Raw genomic sequence first — 21,443 nt, 5'->3', positions numbered from 1 at the left:
AAATTGGTGCCCTTTGCTACTTAAAATTCAAGGTGAATCCCCTTCACTTTATATGATGGCAGGACCACCTTGGATAGAGCAATATCTTCCAGAGGATTAGCCTTATTAATCTTTTGCTACAAAACCAAAAAAGCACACCAGTATCCTGAAGACAGCTGAACCTAACATGATATTAGTCCACAAAGGTTGTCAACATCAATATATGAAGCTATCTTCTGTAGCCATGCTGGTATATGCATTCTGCAGTGTTTACTCTTTTTAAAGAGTAAAGAGAGACAGATCTGTTGAAAGTCTGTAGACACGATCAGCTGAACATACCTAAGCTTAGAATCTTTATATCCTGTGTGCAGCTGGTTTGCTGCTTGCTTTGCATGAGGAAGCAAACATGCCAGGAAGAGTTTGGGTTAGCTATAGTTTCATGTTATGTCTGAAATGTGAAATTATAGTTAATGACTTCAGAACAAGCCAGGAATATGGTGCATGTTCTGGATACTTTAATTTATAAAGCCAAAATATGAAAGCATCACCAGTGAATCTGTCTCTTTCATAATATGTTATTTTGTATTTAAAACCATAATTACTATAGTTAACCACTAAACTGCCTATAAAAAATGTAATCTGCAGCTATTTCCTCAAAGTTCCCATCCAAATATGAGCACTGATTGAAAATGGAAAGGATCCTTCAATAACAGTTCTGGGGGATCATAGTCTTATATTACATTTCACTACCTTTGCCTCAATAGTTTATTCTGAAAGTATATCCCTCAGATCTGTTCCCTTTCATTCTTTTTCTCAAGTAAATATATACACTGCCAGATTTATTCTATGGTTTCTGGCCTCTCTCCCACCCCGTTTATTTTATCATGCTTATTCATAATGGACTTGTTTTGCTTGCACTGCATTCCTAGATGTTATACTTTCCCTTGACTTGAGTTTTGACAAACCCTTTTAGGATAAATATAGGAGCTGGAAGCTAAATCAGCATGTTCCAGGGGATGTATGAATCATGAGGCATTTTGATTGGAGACACAGGACAGGCCATAACAAGAAAGCACATAGGCAGAAAGATCAAGAGCAGGATAGTTTACATCATGCCAAGAGGAGAGTTTTGTAAATGTTCACCTTTTTATCCTTATTCCTACCAGCTCAATCACCAAATAAACTGTTTTATAGTTAGTATTATATATACATTTCTGCAGATCTAATACAGCTTGCATTCTGTTTGTCCCTGTAGTTTCACTGGTTCCTTTCTATTTACAATTGTAACATTAAAAATGAGTGTTTACTGAATTCTATTCTTTGTCTCTTGATATCTGGGTGAATATCTTGGTGGCAGGTGGATAATCTAATGAGCTTGAGTAGCTATGCCATTAGCAGTACTTTGAATAGTAAGTAGCATAAGTAGACGCTTATGGAACTCTATGTGCATATCATATGGCACAGAATAATGTTATACATTTATATGGTGGCTAAAGCATTTGATGTCTAAAACAATGGAGCATGGCCAAAAAATATATCAGCACTGAATGTCATACCTGGAGAAGCCAGCGTGGTGTAGCGAAATTCCAATGTTATGAAAAGGGCAAACAGGTGCTATAGGTCTGCTCATACAGTGTGCTTAGGCCATACGTGGGCATGCCATACACAGCTTTAACTTTCTATGGAAGCTTAAGCCGTGGGAGGCATAATGGCGTGCACGCCCATGCCACATGCACGACACCACAGGCAGGAGTGCTCCTCCATTAAAACAAATGGGGTTTGAGTGTACATGTTTTTCCTCAGACTCGGGGGGGGGGGTCAGAACGAGGAGGGCCCACTGTATATGGTGCCATATATGACAATGCCATGGACTTTACCCTTTTTTGTTAAACTTTTGGCATGTTATGAAAGAGAAGGGGTATAAATGCTCATCACTGTTGGCACCTTGGGACTAGACTGAAACTTCCCATGCTGTTGTGAGAGCACAAGCGTTGTCCTTGAGATGATGCTGCAACTGGTCTATCTTATGCCAGGGCACTAGGGAACTCAAATTTTTCCAGAAAATCCAAGAAAATGTAAGCCTGTTTGAAGTAAATGGCTGAAGAAAGTTGCCTACTCTGTTGTAGAAATAATGATGTTAATTATGAACACTATCATTAGTAATAAATGCAAATTTCATGAGGGAGGAAAGCAAGCAACACTTCTGTCCAGAAGTACCCTAATTCTGAAACTCTCAAATGGTGCCAGGAATGTTAGGATATTTTAACAACCACACTTTTGTAATGAGTTTAACAATTAAAAAAAAAGTGGTGATTGTTAAAATATCCTAACATTCCTGGCATCATTTGAGGGGTGGGGGGAAGGCCAATAAATCAACTTCTCTTTAGCTTTGAGACAGAGGTCGGAGTCCAGTTTCTTTGTTCTGTCTAGGGAGGAAATGTTTGAATGCCCTGGAGCAGATCCATTCTAATTTTTTCCTTCTGGTAACAACAACAACAACAACAACAAATCTAAGAGATCAGTTGTTAATTGCCTGGTTTATATATATATATATATATGTTTTTGTTTTTCTTAAGAACTGTCAGCATAATACTGCTGGTGAGAAGTGTGAGCATTGCAAAGAAGGTTACTTTGGTGATGCCAGTCAAGGAAATTGCAGGGTGTGTCGCTGCCCTTATACAAACAGGTACTGTGTGGGGGTAAGGAATGGAAAAAGTGTTTTTATTGTGCTTGGCACACAGTTGCCTTGATTAAGGTTTCAGGGTATTATGGGCATAAAAGCTATGTTTGCTAAGTACTGTTCCTTTTTTAAATGGACATGTTTCTGTTATTCCTTGCATCATGTGTAAGAAGTGCTATAAAACTGAGAGGTTCTCTTGCCAGCATTTTTGCAAGCTACAGATCCCCATGTGCTCACTTAGCATACTTTGGGCTGAGTGAATGAGCTCTTCTTGAGGGCAGCCCATGCTTTCATCTCCTAATGGTAGTGTGAGGCAGACTCTTGCATAGACCACAGGCCAGTGGTGGCTCCTCTACTCTAAAATAGCTTCAAAGGATGATAATGATAATGATGATGGCAACCCATCATCATTTCAATTCGTCCCCCAGTTTGAGTGGCTCCTGGCCCTGTGGGCTCTGAGCTCCTGGGAGGTACCGACAAAAAAAGTAAAATTTTCAAGTTTTAATCAGATTTAATGGATAGGAATCACTCTCACTATATGCTCAGGTGGAGAGTACTACAGTGGACCCTTGTTATATGCTGGGATTTGGTTCCAAGACTCCCCATGGATAACAAAATCTGTGGATGCTCAGGTCCCATTAAATATAATGAAATAGTAAAATGGTGTCCCTTATAAAAAATGGAAAATCAAGGTTACTTTTTTTGAACATTTTCAAACCGTGGATTTGAATCCATGTGTAAAAAATCCATGTATAAGAAGGGCCAACTGTAACAAAAATTTAGTCAAAATGAGGCTATTGAAGAAGGGAGATCTCAGCATGTTCAGGAAAATCCCAAAGTTTCCAAAATCCTTTAAAAATCACAAAGAGGGCAAAATCCCAACAAAACAGTGTTAGTTGTCATAGGATGTTGATTGTTACCTGGTGAAAACTGAAAAACTGGATGGAAGTACAGAATGGTATGGCCTTGTGGAGGAGAATATGGGTGGCTGGAATATGGGTAGAAAGAAGGAATATGACGCAACACTTTGTTATAGTTCCCCTTTGCAATTTGTTTGCATATGCCATTGCTTGCATATGCTATTCTGCCAATAACTGTGGGTAAGTTGTTGGCACTTGTGAAGAAATTATGAAACAAGGGAGCAGAGTTATTGAATCTTGTTAAAAATGGTCTTCCATTTGAACCACTTTGTAACATATATATTAGTGTTTATCCTACAAACAACATGCCTAGTCATTTAATAGAATTTAAGAAGCTATTACTTGGGTGAGGGATGAGACAGACTATTTGGCCTCCTTGAAGTGCTACAGTTCAGTCAAAAGTGTATAAGAAAGACAATCAGTAAAAACATAGAGAACAGAAGACAAGACAATTTGTATGTCCAGATAGGGTATAGATCAGTATATGATGATGTATTTTCATTACCTGGGTCTATAAAGGATTGCAGAGGATCTGAACCTTTGCACCTGAACTTGATGGATGGTATTTGGGATCATCTGAAACAGAGAACCTCTGTAGTATTTAAATATGGAATATTTGAAGGCTCGGAGCCTCACAAAGCTTTTGCCATGTACAGAAGCTGAGTTCAAGAGCCTTAAGAGAATTTCTCTGGTAGACAATATATCACCAGTTGGATGATGGATGTGTTAAAGCCAATACAGTAATACTTGAAGGAATCATTATACATCTGCAGCTGTTTCTTGGACCTGTGTGGACACAGCCACACAACTTAAATTCCTCCAGCTTTCCAAAAGTAGAGAGTTCCTGGTTTGTTTGTTTGGTTTTTTTTTTTTTTGGGGGGGGGGGGATAAATCACAGAGGACCTTTAATAGAATATGATCTGAAATATATTAATGATAAAAATTAAAGGCTGAATTAGTTGACATATAGGGAAGTTGGAGATTTGTGGTCAATTCCGATCATTTTCCCCATTGCAATTCCCTTCGCCTTTTGTCTAATTAACAGGGAACTGTCTAATTAACAATTTTGTAAGCCGCTCTAAGAGCATTTCTAAAGAGTGGGGTATAAGTTTCCTATGCTACTTGCCCAGTCTAAATCCCCTTTCCAAGCTGCTTTCTTTCTTTCTTTCTTTCTTTCTTTCTTTCTTTCTTTCTTTTCTGCCTTCCCTTCCCCGAGTGTTCTGAGCCTGATATAATGCAACTGCTTTTAAATTATTTTTAAAAATCAGGAAATTTGAACACTTGTTCTTCTCTAGTTTGGTCCTAAAAACCACTATTGGTAGCTCAGGTCTTGCTTTGACTCAAATGGAAATAGTCTGGAAGCCAAGCCTTATGAGGAATGGCATAGGGAGCTGGATATGTTCGGCTTGGAGGAAAAAAAGACTGAGAAGTTGGCATGATAGCTATCCTTAAACAGCTGAAGGGATATCTTGTAGAAGATGGAGTCAACTTGTTTTCTGATGCTCCAGAAACTAGAATATTATCCAATAGATTCAAATTATGAGAAAATAGATCATATCTAAACATTAGGGAGGATCTTTTTTACTGTAAGTTGTTTGTCAATGAAATAGATTGCCTTGGAAGGCGGTGGTCTTCGGAGGTCTTCAAACAGAGGTTGGGAAGACGTCTTTCAGGAATGCTTTAGTTGTGTATTCCTGCAAGACAGTGAATTGAACGAGATGACCCCTATGGTCCTTTCCAACTCTTACATTTCTAAGATTTTATTAACTAGATCAACTAAAATGTTTAATTATACACCCCAGTGCTTCCATAACTATCAACACTCAGTGTTATTAATAAGAGGTCATCTGCAGCCCATAAGAAATTTTTCATGAATTTCCACTTGTATGTACTCGGACGCATTAGAAACATAATACATGATGAAGGAAAATAATAGATGAAGATATTTTCAAGAGAGGGAGCCTCTTAGGATGTAGCCACACAGGTGCTGTAGTGGGTAAGTGCCAGTACCGCAGCCACTCATGCACAAACCACAAGGTTGTGAATTCAATTCCAGCCAGGGACTCAGGGCAGACTCAGCCTGCTATTCTTCTGAGGTCACTAAAATGAGTACCCAGCTTATTGGGGGCAATTAGCTTACACATTGTAAACTGCTTATAGAATGCTTAAGTGCACTGATGAGCAGTATAGAAATGTAGTTGCTAATTGCTATTGCTAGAATTATCACAGTTTGATACAACTTTGACTGCAGTCAGAGGTGTCCCTAGGAGGTGCAGTGTGTGTGGACCACAACTGGTGATACCTGAGAAGAGGGGTGACACCCAATAGGGCCCTTCTCCCACTATGCAGGGGAGTGATGCTGCTTCTGATGCCCACCCCTTCTCTGCTGCCTTGGCTTTCTTGGCTGAATCCACCAGAGCTAGCCAAGCCATCAGGGAAGGAGAGGTGAGCGTGCATGCTCCTGCCTCTCCCACCTTCCCCAGTGCCTTGGCTGACTCATCTGAGCAAACCAAAGCATCGGGAAAGGAGGTCACCTTTTCTGGTGTCTTGGTTGGCTCATGGCTGGTCTCCACAGGCAGCTGGAGGCGGCAAGACAGGCCACTGCTGCTGGCACCTGCACCAGATGACACCAGCATTAGGAACATCACTGACTGTCATGATTCTGTCCTATAAAATCCTCATACTTGTAGTTCAGTGACATGCCTTCCTCTGAATTATAGCCCTATAGAAGTAGAGCTTTCTGGCAAGAATTCTGAGCACCCCTTGCCAAACTACAAATCTCAGGATTCCATAGGATAGAGCCATGGCCATGTTAACACTGAGCTTTTTAGCCGAGCATACCCCACCTGATATGAATACACCCCCCCCCCCTGATATGAATGACATGCCCCTGTCTGTGTATGGTCCCTGCCTTGTTATTGTATGATGCTATAGTAAATTGTTCTTCTGTTCCCATGCATCATAGACTAACTTGTCATTGCAACAGGAACCTTTGATGTGGAGTGAGGTCCCTAGCTTTCCCCACCCCTTAATGCTTTGAGTCATCTGTACCAGCATTAGGAAACATGCATATGCAGTGGGTAAGATCCAGGATAGAGGATACCAGCCCAGGCAGTGGTGAAAGATGGTGATAGTTGCAATCCAGCATCATCTGAAGGGCCACACATCCCCCATTTCTTGTCTAGCAAATCAATGGCTAGTAGTCATTATTGCACTACACTCCTAAAATGTTGCTAATCCACTTTTATTACTCTGGCTGCTTCCCATTGTTTCTGGGATTTGCAGTTTAAGGAGGAGCATTTAGAATATTCAGCCAGAGAGCTCTTAGGCCTTGCTGAACTACAGACTCCAAAATTGAACATGATGCAGTCAGAGCAGTTAAAGTGGACTAGCAATGTTTTAAGAGTGTAGTGTGATAATCTACTGAATCTCATTCTAATGAGTCAGGCTATAATCCTGATATAAATGACTGCCTCAGTTCCTCTGTTATGAAGACATTATTTTGTGCATAGTTCAGAACAGTGAGCATTATTATTGTCAACTGCAATTCACCAAATATAAATTCTTAAATTCTATAGACCTTCAAGGAAAAAGAGCAAATGTGTATTCTCATTCTGTAATAACCCATCAGTTGATGCAGTTTTCATTCCCATGATTCATATTGAAAAGTTTGGTTGTTTGCTTTGTTTTCAAGAGTGAATTGTACTTTGAAACTAGCATTGCATTTAAAGTGCACTACAAACATAAGGAGAGCAATATAAGAGCAAAAATAGTTGCAGTTTGTCTTTTTCTCACATGTTTGTGGTATCATTATATTTTTTATTCTGACAGAAATATTTGTAACACAACATATACTATAGATATTTTTGAATGAAAATACAGTCCTCCTTTGGTTCTCGTGGACTTTGGACTTGGGTCCCTTGCTTATGCACAAGGGATGAACAGAGGGAGAAAGAATAGGGTGTGTGCCTGTGCATATATTCAAGCCAGTGGGGATGGGATATAAGTGAAACTCCGTTTTCGCGAGGGGTTATGGAACAGATCCCCCATGAAAAAGGAGGGGCAGCTGTGTTTCAAAACATGCCTTGAGAGGTATAAAATACTTTTATGTGTGTTATTTTCTTTCCTTGTGTAGCTTTGCTTCTGGCTGTGTGGAAAATGATGGAGATATTCAGTGCTTTTGTAAAGAAGGCTATACTGGGGTGCATTGTGAAAGGTATGTGACTGGTTTCATTGCTGATCTGCTATGTAGAAAGTTCAAGCAAATCTTATGCATGAAAAACAAATACCACCTTGCAAAACGTTGTGTATTCTATTTGCATGACATATTCACATTGTTGGGCTGCCATCCAAGGGGCTTGAGGGACTTGAAAAGACAAACAGAGCATTCTGTGAGCACAAGCTGCTGCCTTTGATTCAGAGTGTCAGAATGCCTCCTGTATTCCAATGGGATTCTGTGCACCACTTGCCTTTTGACTTTGACATGAATAGTGCATAGTGCATTGCATAGTGTACCTGTCATGCACTAAAACTCCTGCATACATGCTTAAATCTTTTTATTTGATCAGTAATGTGAAGTGTGGATGCAGTCCAAAGAAAGCTGATTTGTGCTCCAATTCTGTTGATTTGAAAACTACTTTAATTATTTTTATCTTTCTCTGCTTTGACTTCTGTCTGTAGTTTGTGTAGACATACACAAACAAGAAAATATATACAGTATAGTGTATATACATTAAGAGGAAAGTTTGTGTACACTTTGAGGGGAAAAATTGTCTGTATTAAATTGAAGTCTGGATGGAATCATCAATTTGTCAACTGATAAAACAGAGACCAGAGATGAAAAGGGGTGGCTTCTGGTTTAGATGGAGCAGACAAATTGCTAAAATTTTGCAATTGATATAATCCCATTTTAATGTGGTTTTCTCATAATTCAGATTTTTGGAAACATTATTTCTGTAAAGATAATGTTTCCAAAGATCTGTATCCTGAATTAGTATTTAGACAATGAGGAAAAGCAATGAGGACATAACATGTCATACTCTGGCTCGATCAACTTGTTCTCTGTCCCAGAGAACTGCTGCAAAAAAGGGATTAAAGTCCAGTTTTTCAGTCAGCAATTTGAGATCACTTTCCTCCAAAATCTGGCATGCAGAATGTTTGAACTTTCAGATGTATCTGAACTACAGTGTGTATCTCCCGTTACCAATATCAGTGCTAGCTAAAGCTGATAGGAGTTGAAGTCCATAAACATTTGGAGCCTTGGGCATTTTCCATTTCTAGATGGTTGGGAAGAATTTGATGATTCTGGATTGTTCATTTTGCATTTAACCCTGAATTTAGTAAAATACTTCTTGGGACAAGCATTTCATTTGTCAAAACAGGCAATTATAACCTGAATCCAATAAAATAGCTTTATTTGTTAGATTTTATGCAAACCTTTAAACCAGGAGAAGCAATTTCAATGTCTGTTAATCTGTATTAATTATCAATTATTTTTATCTTTGTATTGATTCATTGTTATAGCTGTGCTCCTGGTTATTTTGGAAATCCACTGAAATATGGAGGATTTTGTCAGAAATGTAATTGCCTTGACAATGGTCAGCTAATGAACTGTGATCGCCTGACTGGAGGTATGTAAATTTATGTTAGATATTTCTTGATAGCATACTATATTTTACTGAACACACACACACACACAAAAGGAATCCATATCAGAAGGACACCTGTTTGAGTACAGGCTACTAGAAAGCTTCTGGTATTACTGAAAATAATGCTTCCCCTTGAGTAAGCAATAAGTAATAAAATTAACTAGCAATAGCAAGTACATTTCTATACCACTTATCAGTGAACTAGCTCTCCCTAAGTGGTTTGCATTGTGTAAACCAATTGCCCCCAACAAGCTGGGTACTCATTTTACAGACCTATGAAAGGATGGACAGCTGAGTGGATGCTGGAGCCCTTGTGGCTGTGAGTGGCTGCAGTACCAGCATTTAACCACTACACCACCAGGACTCCTGGTCAGTATAAATTAGGGCAGTATGTTCTGCAATGTTTGCAGTTGCTCCATAGTTATGTAGCTATAGGCAATATAAATTTCACATGTAGTTTCAAACAGACTCTGGCTGTACAGTAGTCTAACATTTAAACATGTTTAGGATTAGTCAAACAATAGCCTTACTTTTAATATGTTGTTTAAATCATGGCTTGCCCTTAAGCAAAGGGTGCTGTATTGTTTTAAGCTGTTTAAACAGCTGTTTTAATTTTGTTTTTAAACTGTTTTAATTGTTTTTGTCTTTTTAGTACATTTTATAATTTTAAAGTGTACCTTTATGTCATTTCAATATTTTGACTAGTTGAACTCCATTTTAATGTTCACTTTTTTCAGGTTTTTAGCTTTATTGATCTTTTTAAAATTGTAAGAAGCCTTGTGTCCCAGTTTCGGGAGAAAGACAGAATATAAATAAATGTAATATAATAACCAGACATGTCCTCACTCAGCTGTCCATCCTGAAACAGGAGCTGTTAAAAGGAACAGGAGAGAAACAAATTAAAAGTGTGAAGGCAACCCAGACTGTTTGGTCAGGTGCTGTTCATGGCTTAAGCAAAAAAATATGAATAATGCAAACCACAGCTTATTGTGATGTTGAATATACACATTATGGTGGTGTTTCCCCAAGACTTTTTGGCAGGACAGGTTTCTGTCGGATGCACAGTCAACTACAGCAGTCCAACTTTCTCTGTATTATGGAGCTTGTCCTCTACAAAGAAGTCACGTGTTGAGCACATACATATGAAGGGACAAACTTTCCATCCCCTATAATAAGGGAAACCTGGCAACTTTGTCAGGTGGATAGCTGTCACAGACTGAGCATTAGACAGATGTCAAAGATTAATCAAGAGTTTATACACGGAGTCAGAGCTGAGGGATGAGGCTAAGCCAAAACACTCCATAACCAAGAAGACTGTATAGCTCAGGGAAAGTTTGAACCAGCCATTAAATCCTTCCTGTACAGAGGAATACAATGGCCAGCCCAGAACCCAAGAACAGGTGCATATATTCCAACTTCTATTCCTTGCAGCTTTTGATGTATACCCAAAGAGAATCTGATTCATATGGATTCATCATGGTGCTTTCTTGCTCAAAAGTAATATTAATTTTTTTCTAGTTTCCATTATGCAATACCTCCTTTACCAGAATGGAAAACTTTAATTTTGGCGAGAAAGTAACATTTTAAAATACTTTCTTCAGAATATAGTCATCAATAAACTCCTGCTCTCCATTTGAAATTTGTCAGAACAAGTTATGTCTTGACTCAGAATTCACTGTAATTTACAAATTTAAAATGCTGTTTCCAGCCATTAATTTCTCCCTATCAGCTATGATTAGAAGTGCAGTTACTTTAGCAAACTATGATGTCACTGTGGTGTTCCACTAAAGCGTTGAAGCCTTTAATTGCATCATCTTATGGGCTATAGTGAAAATCATATTTAATTGGCACTCCTCTTGAATGTATCATTAAACATATCTAGGGGGTGTTGTATCTGTGAAGGTTAGTGGTTAAAAATATCTGATTACATATATCCTTAGCCAATCCCCCCCTTTCCCCTCCAGTTGGGGCTTTGTACTTGCTCTTCTTTTTTTTTTTTTTAAGCCTGAGTAGCTGATTTTGCTTCCCCCTCAGCAGCAGATAGAGAACTGATTTTCAGGACTTTAAAATTAGCACTCAGTAGATGCTCCATAAAGAGTCTTAAATTCCACATAGCTTAGGTTTATTGCATATAAAATAATCAGCTTACTTTGGTTGTAATACAGAATCAATTTGGTCAACCAAGGATATAAAGCAAGTCATGGAATACAAGACTGAGGCACATTTTGTGTTTGGTTTGAGTAGCTAAGTAGTCTCTGCAATCAACTGGACCAGTCTAAGCCTTCAGATGCAAGAACTCATATGTTCAGCCACAGCATGGGTCCTTCAGATACCAGCATCCCACTTTATGAAATTGTATTGATATGAAAGGAAAATGTGGCATACATTTTCATCCTCCTCCCAGTAATGTTTTCCAAAATCCTCCCAGTGAGCATTAACGATGAATATGGGAAGAAATCATTCTGCAGTGGTTCTGGACACTGCAAGAGATAATGTTGGAAGGTCATTCTGGAAGATGCCCTCTGTGTGAAGAAGATAACAACATCCTTCTCCATTGATCTAATATTTTAGTTCTCAGCTGTTTGTGTAGTCCACTGCTTTTCCGTACAGGTGTGGGATAAGTGTATAGAGCTTTCAAAATCAAATATTAATTATTAAATAGGAACCTAACTGTTCCATGTTCCATTATAGGAAAGGTTTGGTCTATTTTTTCCATTGCAGAATTTTCAGGACCTGTTTGCACTGTCATCACAGGATTATAAGCCTTACATTCAGTGATAACTGTCAGCTTATCTGCTTGATGAAGAACTAAATTACAGTTGAGCTTAGTTAAATGGCAGTTTGGGGGGCTTTTCACTTACCTCCCTGGGTAAGTGATTCTATGAATAATAGCAGGGCTATGGCTCCTTTAGAGTAGATCTTTAGAGAAGATTTCTGAAGGTTTCACTCAGGCTAGTGATCAAAATACAGAGTGTTTTTTCTTTGTGTCAGCAGGATTAGTTGACTAACAAGTACCAGTTTACAACAACCTTGAGAAAACCAATGGATAGTGTAAACATGCATCTGATGTAAAGCATTATTAATGTGAGGAGAGCCTGAGAGCCTATCTTTTAACATACCTAGAAATGTGTTAAGAGTTACTTTTGGTTTTCAGTAAGCGTAGAGGACATTGATTCCATCAAAATAGTCATTTTCCAATGACCTTTTAAGAATCTTGTACATGTGATCTGTATTCTATCATTTAATTCTTATCTGGCTCTTTTCTCCACCTCTGATTTCCAGAATGTATAAATCAAGAACCAAAAGACATAGATCCTCATGAAGACTGTGATTGTAAGTAATAATGCTTGACCAGTCTGAATGGTTGCTTTCAGAGTTCCATTTAAAAGTCCTAATTAGTTTGTTTATTTTTAATGGAAGATTAGAAAAGTCAACAATACTGTCATTCCTGATTTACTAGGACCATTGTTTGTGACTGATCATAGTAGGTGGGAACACAGTTGGCACTATCCTCCCCAGAGTCCGTGTTTCCTTTCCCTTTCCAGAAGCCTATGTGATTTTCATAGGCTCTGGTCAGGGGTGAGAAATTTAACAAGTTGCCTGTTGGCAGGTCAGCTAGTGGAAAGGTTCAGATGGCCGAATTTAGGCTTCTCTCCAGTCAACTTCCTTGGTATTTAAGCCAGCCTCTTCTGCTCCCTTTCTCAGTTTGCTTGGTAGCATTTTTCCAACCTATCCTCCCTTATCCCTGGTGTATTAAATATCTTTTTCATTAACTTGTAGTATTTGTCACAACTTTGTGTGGTTTTAGCATGGAGTCTTGATCTAGTGTGGTGGAGGCAGGGTCTACATGCCTGTCAGACCTGATGGGTGGGTCCCCTTAAGGGATAAGTAGGTAGGGTGGGTCATGTCCAGCTTGGGTCAAGTGACATCCCCCCTCCCATGTGGCATGGAAATCATACAGTAGTTTCCAGCCATGTTGATTCTTGCGTTCAGCCTCCACCACACTAGATCAAGACTCCATGCTAAAACCACACAAAGTTGTGACAAATACTACAAGTTAATGAAAAGGAGGATAGGTTGGAAAAAAGTCAGAACACTACATACATTGGGAGAAAGTCAGAACACTACATACATTGTTGTTTTTGCGTGCCTTCAAGTTCTTTCTGATTTATGACGACCCTAAAGCGAGCCCATAATGGGATTTTCTTGGCAGCCTTCTTCAGAGGGGATTCATCATTGCCCCTGAGGTTCAGAGAGTACGACTTAGCCAAGATCACCCAGTGGATTTCCATGGTTGAGCTGAGATTTAAACCCTGGTCCCCAGAGTCCTAGTCCATTGCTTAAACCACTACACTGCTCTGGTTCGTTCGTACACACACACTTAAATCTGGGCTGGGCTTTATGGTTTCCAACAGCTGGCAGGTAGATTGACCAGTGATGGATCTGGACCCATGCTCACACCAAGCCTCTTCACCTGTAGTCAATAAAGTTGTGACCACTCCATACCAACCATTTGGCCTGTGTGTTTTATGGTTTAAGTGGAGCTTTGTTTGCTGATAACTCCACAGTCATTTTTACAGTGAACCTGTTTGCAAACCAAATGTCTAAGCAATGGAATGAGAGCCTGGAAATAGAACAGGTACTCTCTTTTTTGTTTTGTTTTTTTTAAAAAAATTGGACATAAAAAAGCACACAAATAAAGAGTAAAAAGTTTCTTAGATGTAATTCTCCTGGCTTTGTTGTTCATTGTAATAGTAAATTATCATTTGTGGAAGGAGTTTCTTTTGGTGTCAGTCCTGTTGTTCTCAGGAAGTCTGTTCCAGGCACATCCTAAAAACTAACACTTTATTCTGTTTTGCCATATGTTCTTTCCCCCTTCAGCTTGTGATAGCTGTGTGATTACTCTGTTGAAGGATCTGAGTACAATGCAGGATGAACTCCATGTGATTAAGTTTCAGATGCAAAATGTCAACGCCAGCACCAACGCACTGGGGCAGATGAAGCATCTGGAAGACCGGGTCAGACAGCTAAAGGTAACTGGAAAAAATGAATATTTCCAAGAGGAGAAGGGAAGAGCATGAAGAAACCGAGGAACTATAGAATAAGTTGCTCTTTCAAATCAGATACTGTGATAGATATTTAATAATAATAATAATAATATGTTTTATTTGTATACCGCTTTTCCTATGATCATTATTAGGTGATTCCATGTGGCTGGGTGTGCCCAATTCACGTGATGGAGTCATGTGAATTGGGCAACCTGCATAGTTCTTTCCTATACCAATCCCAGAGGAAAGGCCCATGCTTGGAAAAATTCCCTTTTTGCACTGCAGATCCCAGTGTCCCCTGTCCAACATGGCCTATGACCATGCTGCAGTCCCCCAAAAGGAAAACATCCTGGTGACTTGTTCTCATTAAAATGCCGCAATACATTATTCTGGGAATATTTAGTTATTAAAAAATTAAGCTTATAGATTGCTGCTGGGGACTGGTTAAAAGGAATACAACTTGCCAGTCTTTAAAAAACAATGGTGGCTGTATCTGGGCCTGCATGAAATACAGTCACCCGTTTTAACGTCCTTCCCTCTCCAGTTTTGGAAGGAAAATATAAGAAGCTCCCTTATGAGAATTGGACATGCTTATGTTCTGATACTTCAGTTCAATCACGTCTGCATGTCATATTGCATTGCCCATTCTATCAAGGTGTGTGCTCCTCTTTAATTTACCCAATTTTACAAAAATTCCCAGGGCAAACAGCTGATTACTACTTGACATTACTGCTTGAGGATGTAGACTCACAAATAACTGAGAACATGGCTTGATTCTGTGCAGCTGTCATTAAGGACCAGAATTACTGTGAAAAGTTGGAAATTGGATGCTAGAAGATAGGTCCCTCCATCCTAGTGTGAGGTGCTACCTGTCTATATTCACATTTGTGTTTTAACTGATTTTATGTAGATGTACCGGTATATTTGTAAGTTTGCTTTTACTGGTTAATTTTAATATTTTTAGAGATATTTTGGTCAAAGACCATAAATAAAATTGATTGATTGATTGATTGACACTCACCTGGAGCAAGTTGATCTATGCTTTTCTTCTTTATAGCTTTTAGCAGTTTGTGTAGACAGCAGATACTCCTATCCCTGTTATTCAGAAGTGTGTCTCATTACTTCCAAATGTGTGTGAGAGATTGCTACATACATTGTTCAGTGGATTCTCCTCTCCCCTTGATATCTTAGATAAGAAATATTTTTGTAGAACTCCAAAATATATTTGTGTCCAAAGTTAGTCATATAGCCTCTTTTGTTTGGCCTTATTTTCAGATTTTATTGAACCGCTATCGTTCCATTATTACAACTCAAGACCCAAAAGTAGATGAACTGGAGACAGACTTCATTGACCTTAATCAAAATGTTAATGCTCTAAAAGAAAAGGTGAGTTATTTAAATTTTGTGTATGCCAATGCCCTTGTAAGAATTTTTAAGTGAATGCTGACATTTACTGGTCATTGTTGATATTTCACAGGAAAATCGCAAATACCAAGGGTGACTAAATGGCTTTGGTGTATTTTCAAATGCCACCCTAATGTCTGTCAGAAATAATTCTTACCATGGATGCCAGATTTTGATGACACTTGCATGTCACACTTCTGATATTTTACTTCTAGAGTTTTAATAATGAGCAGTAGGTGTCAAATTTATCAGGTTTCTGAAATCTGTCATAACACAACAGCAAATTATCATCTGCTATCAAGGACTAGTTGATGTAAGCAAATACTATTTCAAACAAATACTTATTAATTCTAACTCCTTTTTCAACATATCTTTCTTTTTCATAGGCTGAAAATAATTACAGGAAAGCAGAGACACTGTTCAATAATTTTAGTAAGACTAACCAAAGAGGAAAAGACTTGATTTCAAAAATACAAAGTATAGTCATCAATATTAATGGTAAGAATAACTTCTGTTCTTCTACATCTGGGAAGAAATTGTTTGGCCTGTGTTGTCTGTGATCTCATAGGCAGTCCTGTGCAAACCTTGATGCTCAGACCCTACAATTATTTGTGTCATTTAAATCAAAAAATTGATTGGAAAAACTCTGATAGGCACAGTTTTGGCCTTAAAAGCTGGGGTGGGCTATCCTGAAACAATGAAAAACAGTACATTCCTCCCTCCTCATTCACAGACTTGGAGTCCACAGTCTCACTCATTTGTGGATGGCAAGCAGTGAGGGACAAAAAGGCGTGTGTGCAGGGATACATGCCCATTTTAACTAATGAGCTTTGAATATTTGCGGTTTTTCTGATTCACAGGAGGTCCAGAATGGATCCTCCACGAATCAGAAAGGACGATTGTAGTTAAAAAAAAAAAACAGTTTGAAAGCAAGTGACTGTCAACAGGAGCGCTACTGTAGCCTGCAAACTTTTCAAGAGCTCACATTGGCCCCACATCCCACAGATCATGTTCACTCCATTGTACACCATTCTATTCAATCAAATCCTGTTCTGTAGAAACAATTCTACTTCATTCAGTAATAAATTAACTGTGGAAATATTTGGAAATGTTAATATTTAAGATAATTTCATAATTTTAATTCAGAAATTAATTCACAGCATCTTTGTGACCATGTTTCAGTTTCTGTAGATTGTAATGCTCAGTCATTCTATTTTATTTTATTTTTACAGGATTTTAATGTAGCCCATCAGCAAGGCATTTTTAAAAAGTTACAGATCAATAAAATACAAACATAAGTCTGAATAATGTCAGAATATAAATTGAAAACAATATCAATACATGAAATATAATATAGCATAAGATCAAAAATCCACAGAGTCAGTATAAAATCATTGTTAAAACCAGCAAAGGGGAAAGTAATTATTGCCAAATATATGAAATGCACAAAAACATAAAAGTTAAAAGACCCAGGGAATATTAATAGGTCTATACCCACAAGCGACACATTGTAGGTACCAGGTAAGTCTCTTTAGAAGTTACAGCAAAGTAGCATTTGACTGAACTTTAGAAGGAACTTCTTGACAGTAAGAGCAATTTGGCAATGGAACCAGTTACCTAGTGTTGTAATGGAGTATCCTTCTTTGGATGTCTTCAAAAAGAGGCTGGACAGCTGCTTGCTAGGGATGCTTTAGCTGGAGATCGTGCTTTGAGAAGGGGTTGGACTCAATAGCGCATGATGTCCTTTCCAAGTCTATTATGACTCCATGATGATCTGTAACTGTGACCCCCACTCTTGGGAACTGGAAGTCAGCACAGATAACAAAATACCTCTGTGAAGTGATCATAATCTACTAGACCACATTTATCATAACCAGCTGCCTAGTTTTAGATCAGTTAATCATGTGCCCTGTTAGTGTGAATGGTCGCAGCAGTTGCCAAAGATGTGGAGCAGAGATGGCTCTGAGAGAGATTTGTGCAGGAAGAGATTCAAAGCTACAATCCTATATAAATCTCATCAGTACAGGGCAGCCTACATTGCTCTCTTCCTACCCACTTTATCTTCACATCCACCCTGTAAAGTAAGTCAAGCTGAGAGAGTGTCTGGCTCAAAGTCATCTGGTGAGTTCATTGACACAGAGAGGAATGGGTTTCCTAAATCACAGTCTAACTACTGCAACATATAACATGTGTAGAATTGCACTGTATATTTGACAGCTCAAGTCAAAAACTCACCATAGGAATATTGTACTGGTGGTAGTAGTTACTTGACCAGCAGAGCCTATACTCCAACTATCAGTTCTTAATAATTGGGATAGACTCTGAATGTTAGTTTCAAAAATTCCAAACAGAGTAAAGCCAAGATTCCATCAGGATTTCCTTGTGGCTTATTGGTACATTGTTAAATTCTGACCGATTGACTGACTGACTAATAAATTCATGCTGGAAGGCAAATGGGTCCACACGGTTTTGAAACATGTCTTTAAAAGTGCCTTGCTCCTTTGAAAATTGTTGTTGTTTTTTCCCCCTTCCTATCATAGTTCTCTTGAACCAGATACCTGGTACTTCTGGACAAGGAACTTTGCCTTCAGGAGATGTTGCCAAAAGGCTGGCTGAAGCTCAGGAAATGATGAACGAGATGAGAGCCCGTAATTTTGACCAACAACTAAGAAATGCTGAAAAAGAGAATGGAAAAGCCCAGAATTGTAAGAACTAAAACATGTGCACAGATGCTGGGCTAGAAATGTCTCTGTGTAGATTTTCTAGGATGGGAAGGAATTGTTGGTCCCTTTGAAGATTCTCTGAGGAGTTGTAAACAATCTGGAACTGGAACCGAAAATGTTGGTAATGGAATAGTGTTCAGAAAGGAGTGCAGTGCACTCAGATAACATATCAAGTATTCATACCTGAAAGGAGTTCAGTCTTCGTCAGCCTGACATTCTCTGGATGTGTTGACCTATGAATCCCATCATCTCCAGTCAGTATGGCCAGGATGGAGAGAATGGTGGGATGGGAAATACAGGTGTGAATAACAGAAATACACATAGTAGTATAGGGAAAACCCAAGACATGTGTTCTCAGGCTCAATGGGCCAGAGAGATACTAACAAAATCCTCTAGACAGATATGATAGATGTGATAGAAATTGCTTATGACAGTTCTGCTGTTTTAATTATCCTTTGCTGACAGGTAAATTCACAGGCATATAACAAATAATGAATAGTACAATGTAATATTTGTCAGAGTTTCTGTTTGCTGGCTGGGCTTTACCAGTTCTACTTTTCCTTTGACCCAAACTTGGGTGAGACTGTAAAACTACTAATTAGCATATCATTGCCTATAAACAACTATTTGTTTATATATCTTATATTAGATGTGCACCTTGATTCTAAAATAACCTTTTTAACAAAGGAGACTTGTCTTGGGAGCAGAACTAGCCTACAGATATTAATGCAGCTGTATATTCTGCCTTAGACCTCAACCAGTTTTTAAAAAGTTGCAGTTTCAGTAATCCAAAAATAGCGTAAAGGTCAAAAATAGATTTTTTGTAATCTATCAACTGGTATATAAAGTTTGGTAATCTAAAAATTCAGAGTCTATTTATTTATTAAAAAGGCATACAGAATTAGGTATAGTAAAGCAGGCAATTCACAAAATGGACATATAATGTCTTATGCTTGTTCAGCTACAAATGATCTATTCAATCTGAATTAATTCACTGATGAAAAATTGATCTAGAATGGGTCTGTTGACAAGATGGGGTTTAATCTCCTCAGCTGTCTGGATGCTTATACTTAAGGAAGGTCAGCTTTCTTTTTATCTTACTTTCTCCATTATAATTCTATAGTGCTAGAACGTGTAAGGAATGAACTACAGAAGCACCAAGCAGAAAACCAGGGAGTCATTAAAATTGTAAGAGATTCGTTAAATGAGTATGAATTGAAACTGAATGATCTTCGTGAATCTTTGAGAGAAGCAAAAGAACAAACCAAGCTGGCTGAAAGTTTAAATGTAGACAATAAAGTGCTCTTTGAAGATATTAAGGTAATACTGCATTTAAAATATCCTACCCTGCACTTAATAGATTAATAGATGATATCCTCCTGGCTTCTGAAAGCAGCTAGAGGGGGACTGGCTGAGTGGGTAAGAAAAGTGGTGTATGCCTCACTGCAGCAAGGGAAATTTCCATCCTGCCTAAAAGAGACTATGGTGAGGCTGTACTGGGGAAAAAAGGCCTCCTTTTATCCCACCATTCTGGATAATTATCAGCCAGTCTCTAACTTTCTGTGGTGGGACAGATTATCTAGATCCATTTCTGTCTGGCTTCAGGGTGGTTATGGAACAGAGACAGCTTTGGTTGCTTTGGTGGCAACCATTGGTCATCCATCCATTGGTGGATGGTTTATGTAGGGAATTTTACAGGTGGAGTGCATCCTTGTTGGTTCTACTGGACATTTCTGTGGCTTTCCATGCCATTGAACTGGGGGGCAATGCTATACAGTGGTTCTAGTCCTTCTTAGAGGGGTGAACTCATAAGGTGGTCTTGGAGGATTCCTAGCCATTGGCCTGTCAGGTCCATCAGGGTTCTGTTTTATCCTCTATGCTAACATCTACGTGAAACTGTTCAGAAAGGTCATCCAGTTTTGGGGTTTGATATCACCTATATCCTGATGACACCCAACTCTGTCTTCCCTTTCCATCTGATTCCAAGGAAACTGATTCTCTGCTAACCAGTGTTTGCTGTCAGTAATGGACTGGATGAGCATGGACAAATTGAAACTTAATCCAGACATGACTGAGGTGTTCCTGGTCAGTCAAAAGTCAGATCAGGGAATAGGGACTCTGCCTATACTAGATGGGGTTACTCTTCCCCTGAAATTTCATGCTCACAGCCTGGGTGCTTTCCTGAACTCAGCTCTGAGCCTGGTGCCCAGCTTTCAGGAGTGACTAGAGTGCATTTGCACAACTGAAATTAGTGTGCCAATTGTGTCTGTTCCTTGAGACATCAGATTGGGCTGTGATGACACTTGTCTTGATTACATCTCATTTGGACTACTGTAATGTATTCTGCATGGGATTGCCTTTGGAAACGGTTTGGAAACCCCAGCAGGTCATAATGGTGATCTTGCTAAAACAAATTCATTGGCTACTGGTTCATTTCTGGGTACAATTAAAGTGATGGGCATGGTTAGGAGCCCTGGTGGTGCAGTGGTTAACTTCTGGCACTACAGCCTCTCACAGTTACAAGGTTGTGAGTTTGATCTTGCAGGGCTCCAGGATTGACTCAGCCTGGCATCCTTCCGAGGTTGCTAAAATGAATACCCAATTAGCTTACACATTGTAAACCGCTTAGGGAGTGCTTAAGTGCACTGATAAGCAGTATAGAAATGTACTTGCTATTGCTGTTGCTATGACCTATAAAGCCCTTTATGGCTTGGGTCCAGACTGAAACACTGTTATCTCCCCATACAAATCTGCAAGAAGTCTAAGATCTTCAGGGGAAGGCTTTCTCTTGGTCCTGCCACCATCACAGGCTGGTGAGGACACAAGAGAGAGCCTTTTCAGTGGCTGTTCTCACCGTCTGGGATTCTCTTCTGGGGAAGGCTAGGGAAGGCTAGGGTGATCTCCTCCCTGCTTTCCTTTCCCAGACAGGTAATGTCCTTGTTTAAGCAGGCTTTTAATTGGGATGTGTGTGTGTTTGTGTAGGTAGGTAGATAGATAGATAGATAGATAGATAGATAGATAGATAGATAGATAGATAGATA

General features: G+C 38.9%; 1 protein-coding gene across 1 annotated transcript in view; it reads left to right on the top strand.

Moving 5' to 3' along the window:
• LOC121917420 (laminin subunit alpha-3-like) overlaps window positions 1-21,443 on the top strand; it is a 176,128-nt gene that overhangs the window by 110,981 nt on the left and 43,704 nt on the right. The window contains exons 43-51 of the mRNA XM_042443368.1: window positions 2,556-2,665; window positions 7,715-7,795; window positions 9,103-9,209; window positions 12,510-12,560; window positions 14,109-14,260; window positions 15,551-15,661; window positions 16,066-16,177; window positions 18,220-18,384; window positions 19,526-19,722. Of these exons, the coding sequence (XP_042299302.1) occupies window positions 2,556-2,665; window positions 7,715-7,795; window positions 9,103-9,209; window positions 12,510-12,560; window positions 14,109-14,260; window positions 15,551-15,661; window positions 16,066-16,177; window positions 18,220-18,384; window positions 19,526-19,722 (1,086 nt within the window). The remainder of the gene's footprint in view (window positions 1-2,555; window positions 2,666-7,714; window positions 7,796-9,102; window positions 9,210-12,509; window positions 12,561-14,108; window positions 14,261-15,550; window positions 15,662-16,065; window positions 16,178-18,219; window positions 18,385-19,525; window positions 19,723-21,443) is intronic.

This window comes from Sceloporus undulatus, unplaced genomic scaffold (genome assembly GCF_019175285.1).
Source record: "Sceloporus undulatus isolate JIND9_A2432 ecotype Alabama unplaced genomic scaffold, SceUnd_v1.1 scaffold_17, whole genome shotgun sequence".
NCBI classification, from domain to species: domain Eukaryota; kingdom Metazoa; phylum Chordata; class Lepidosauria; order Squamata; family Phrynosomatidae; genus Sceloporus; species Sceloporus undulatus.
This window is presented reverse-complemented; position numbering and strand designations above follow the sequence as displayed.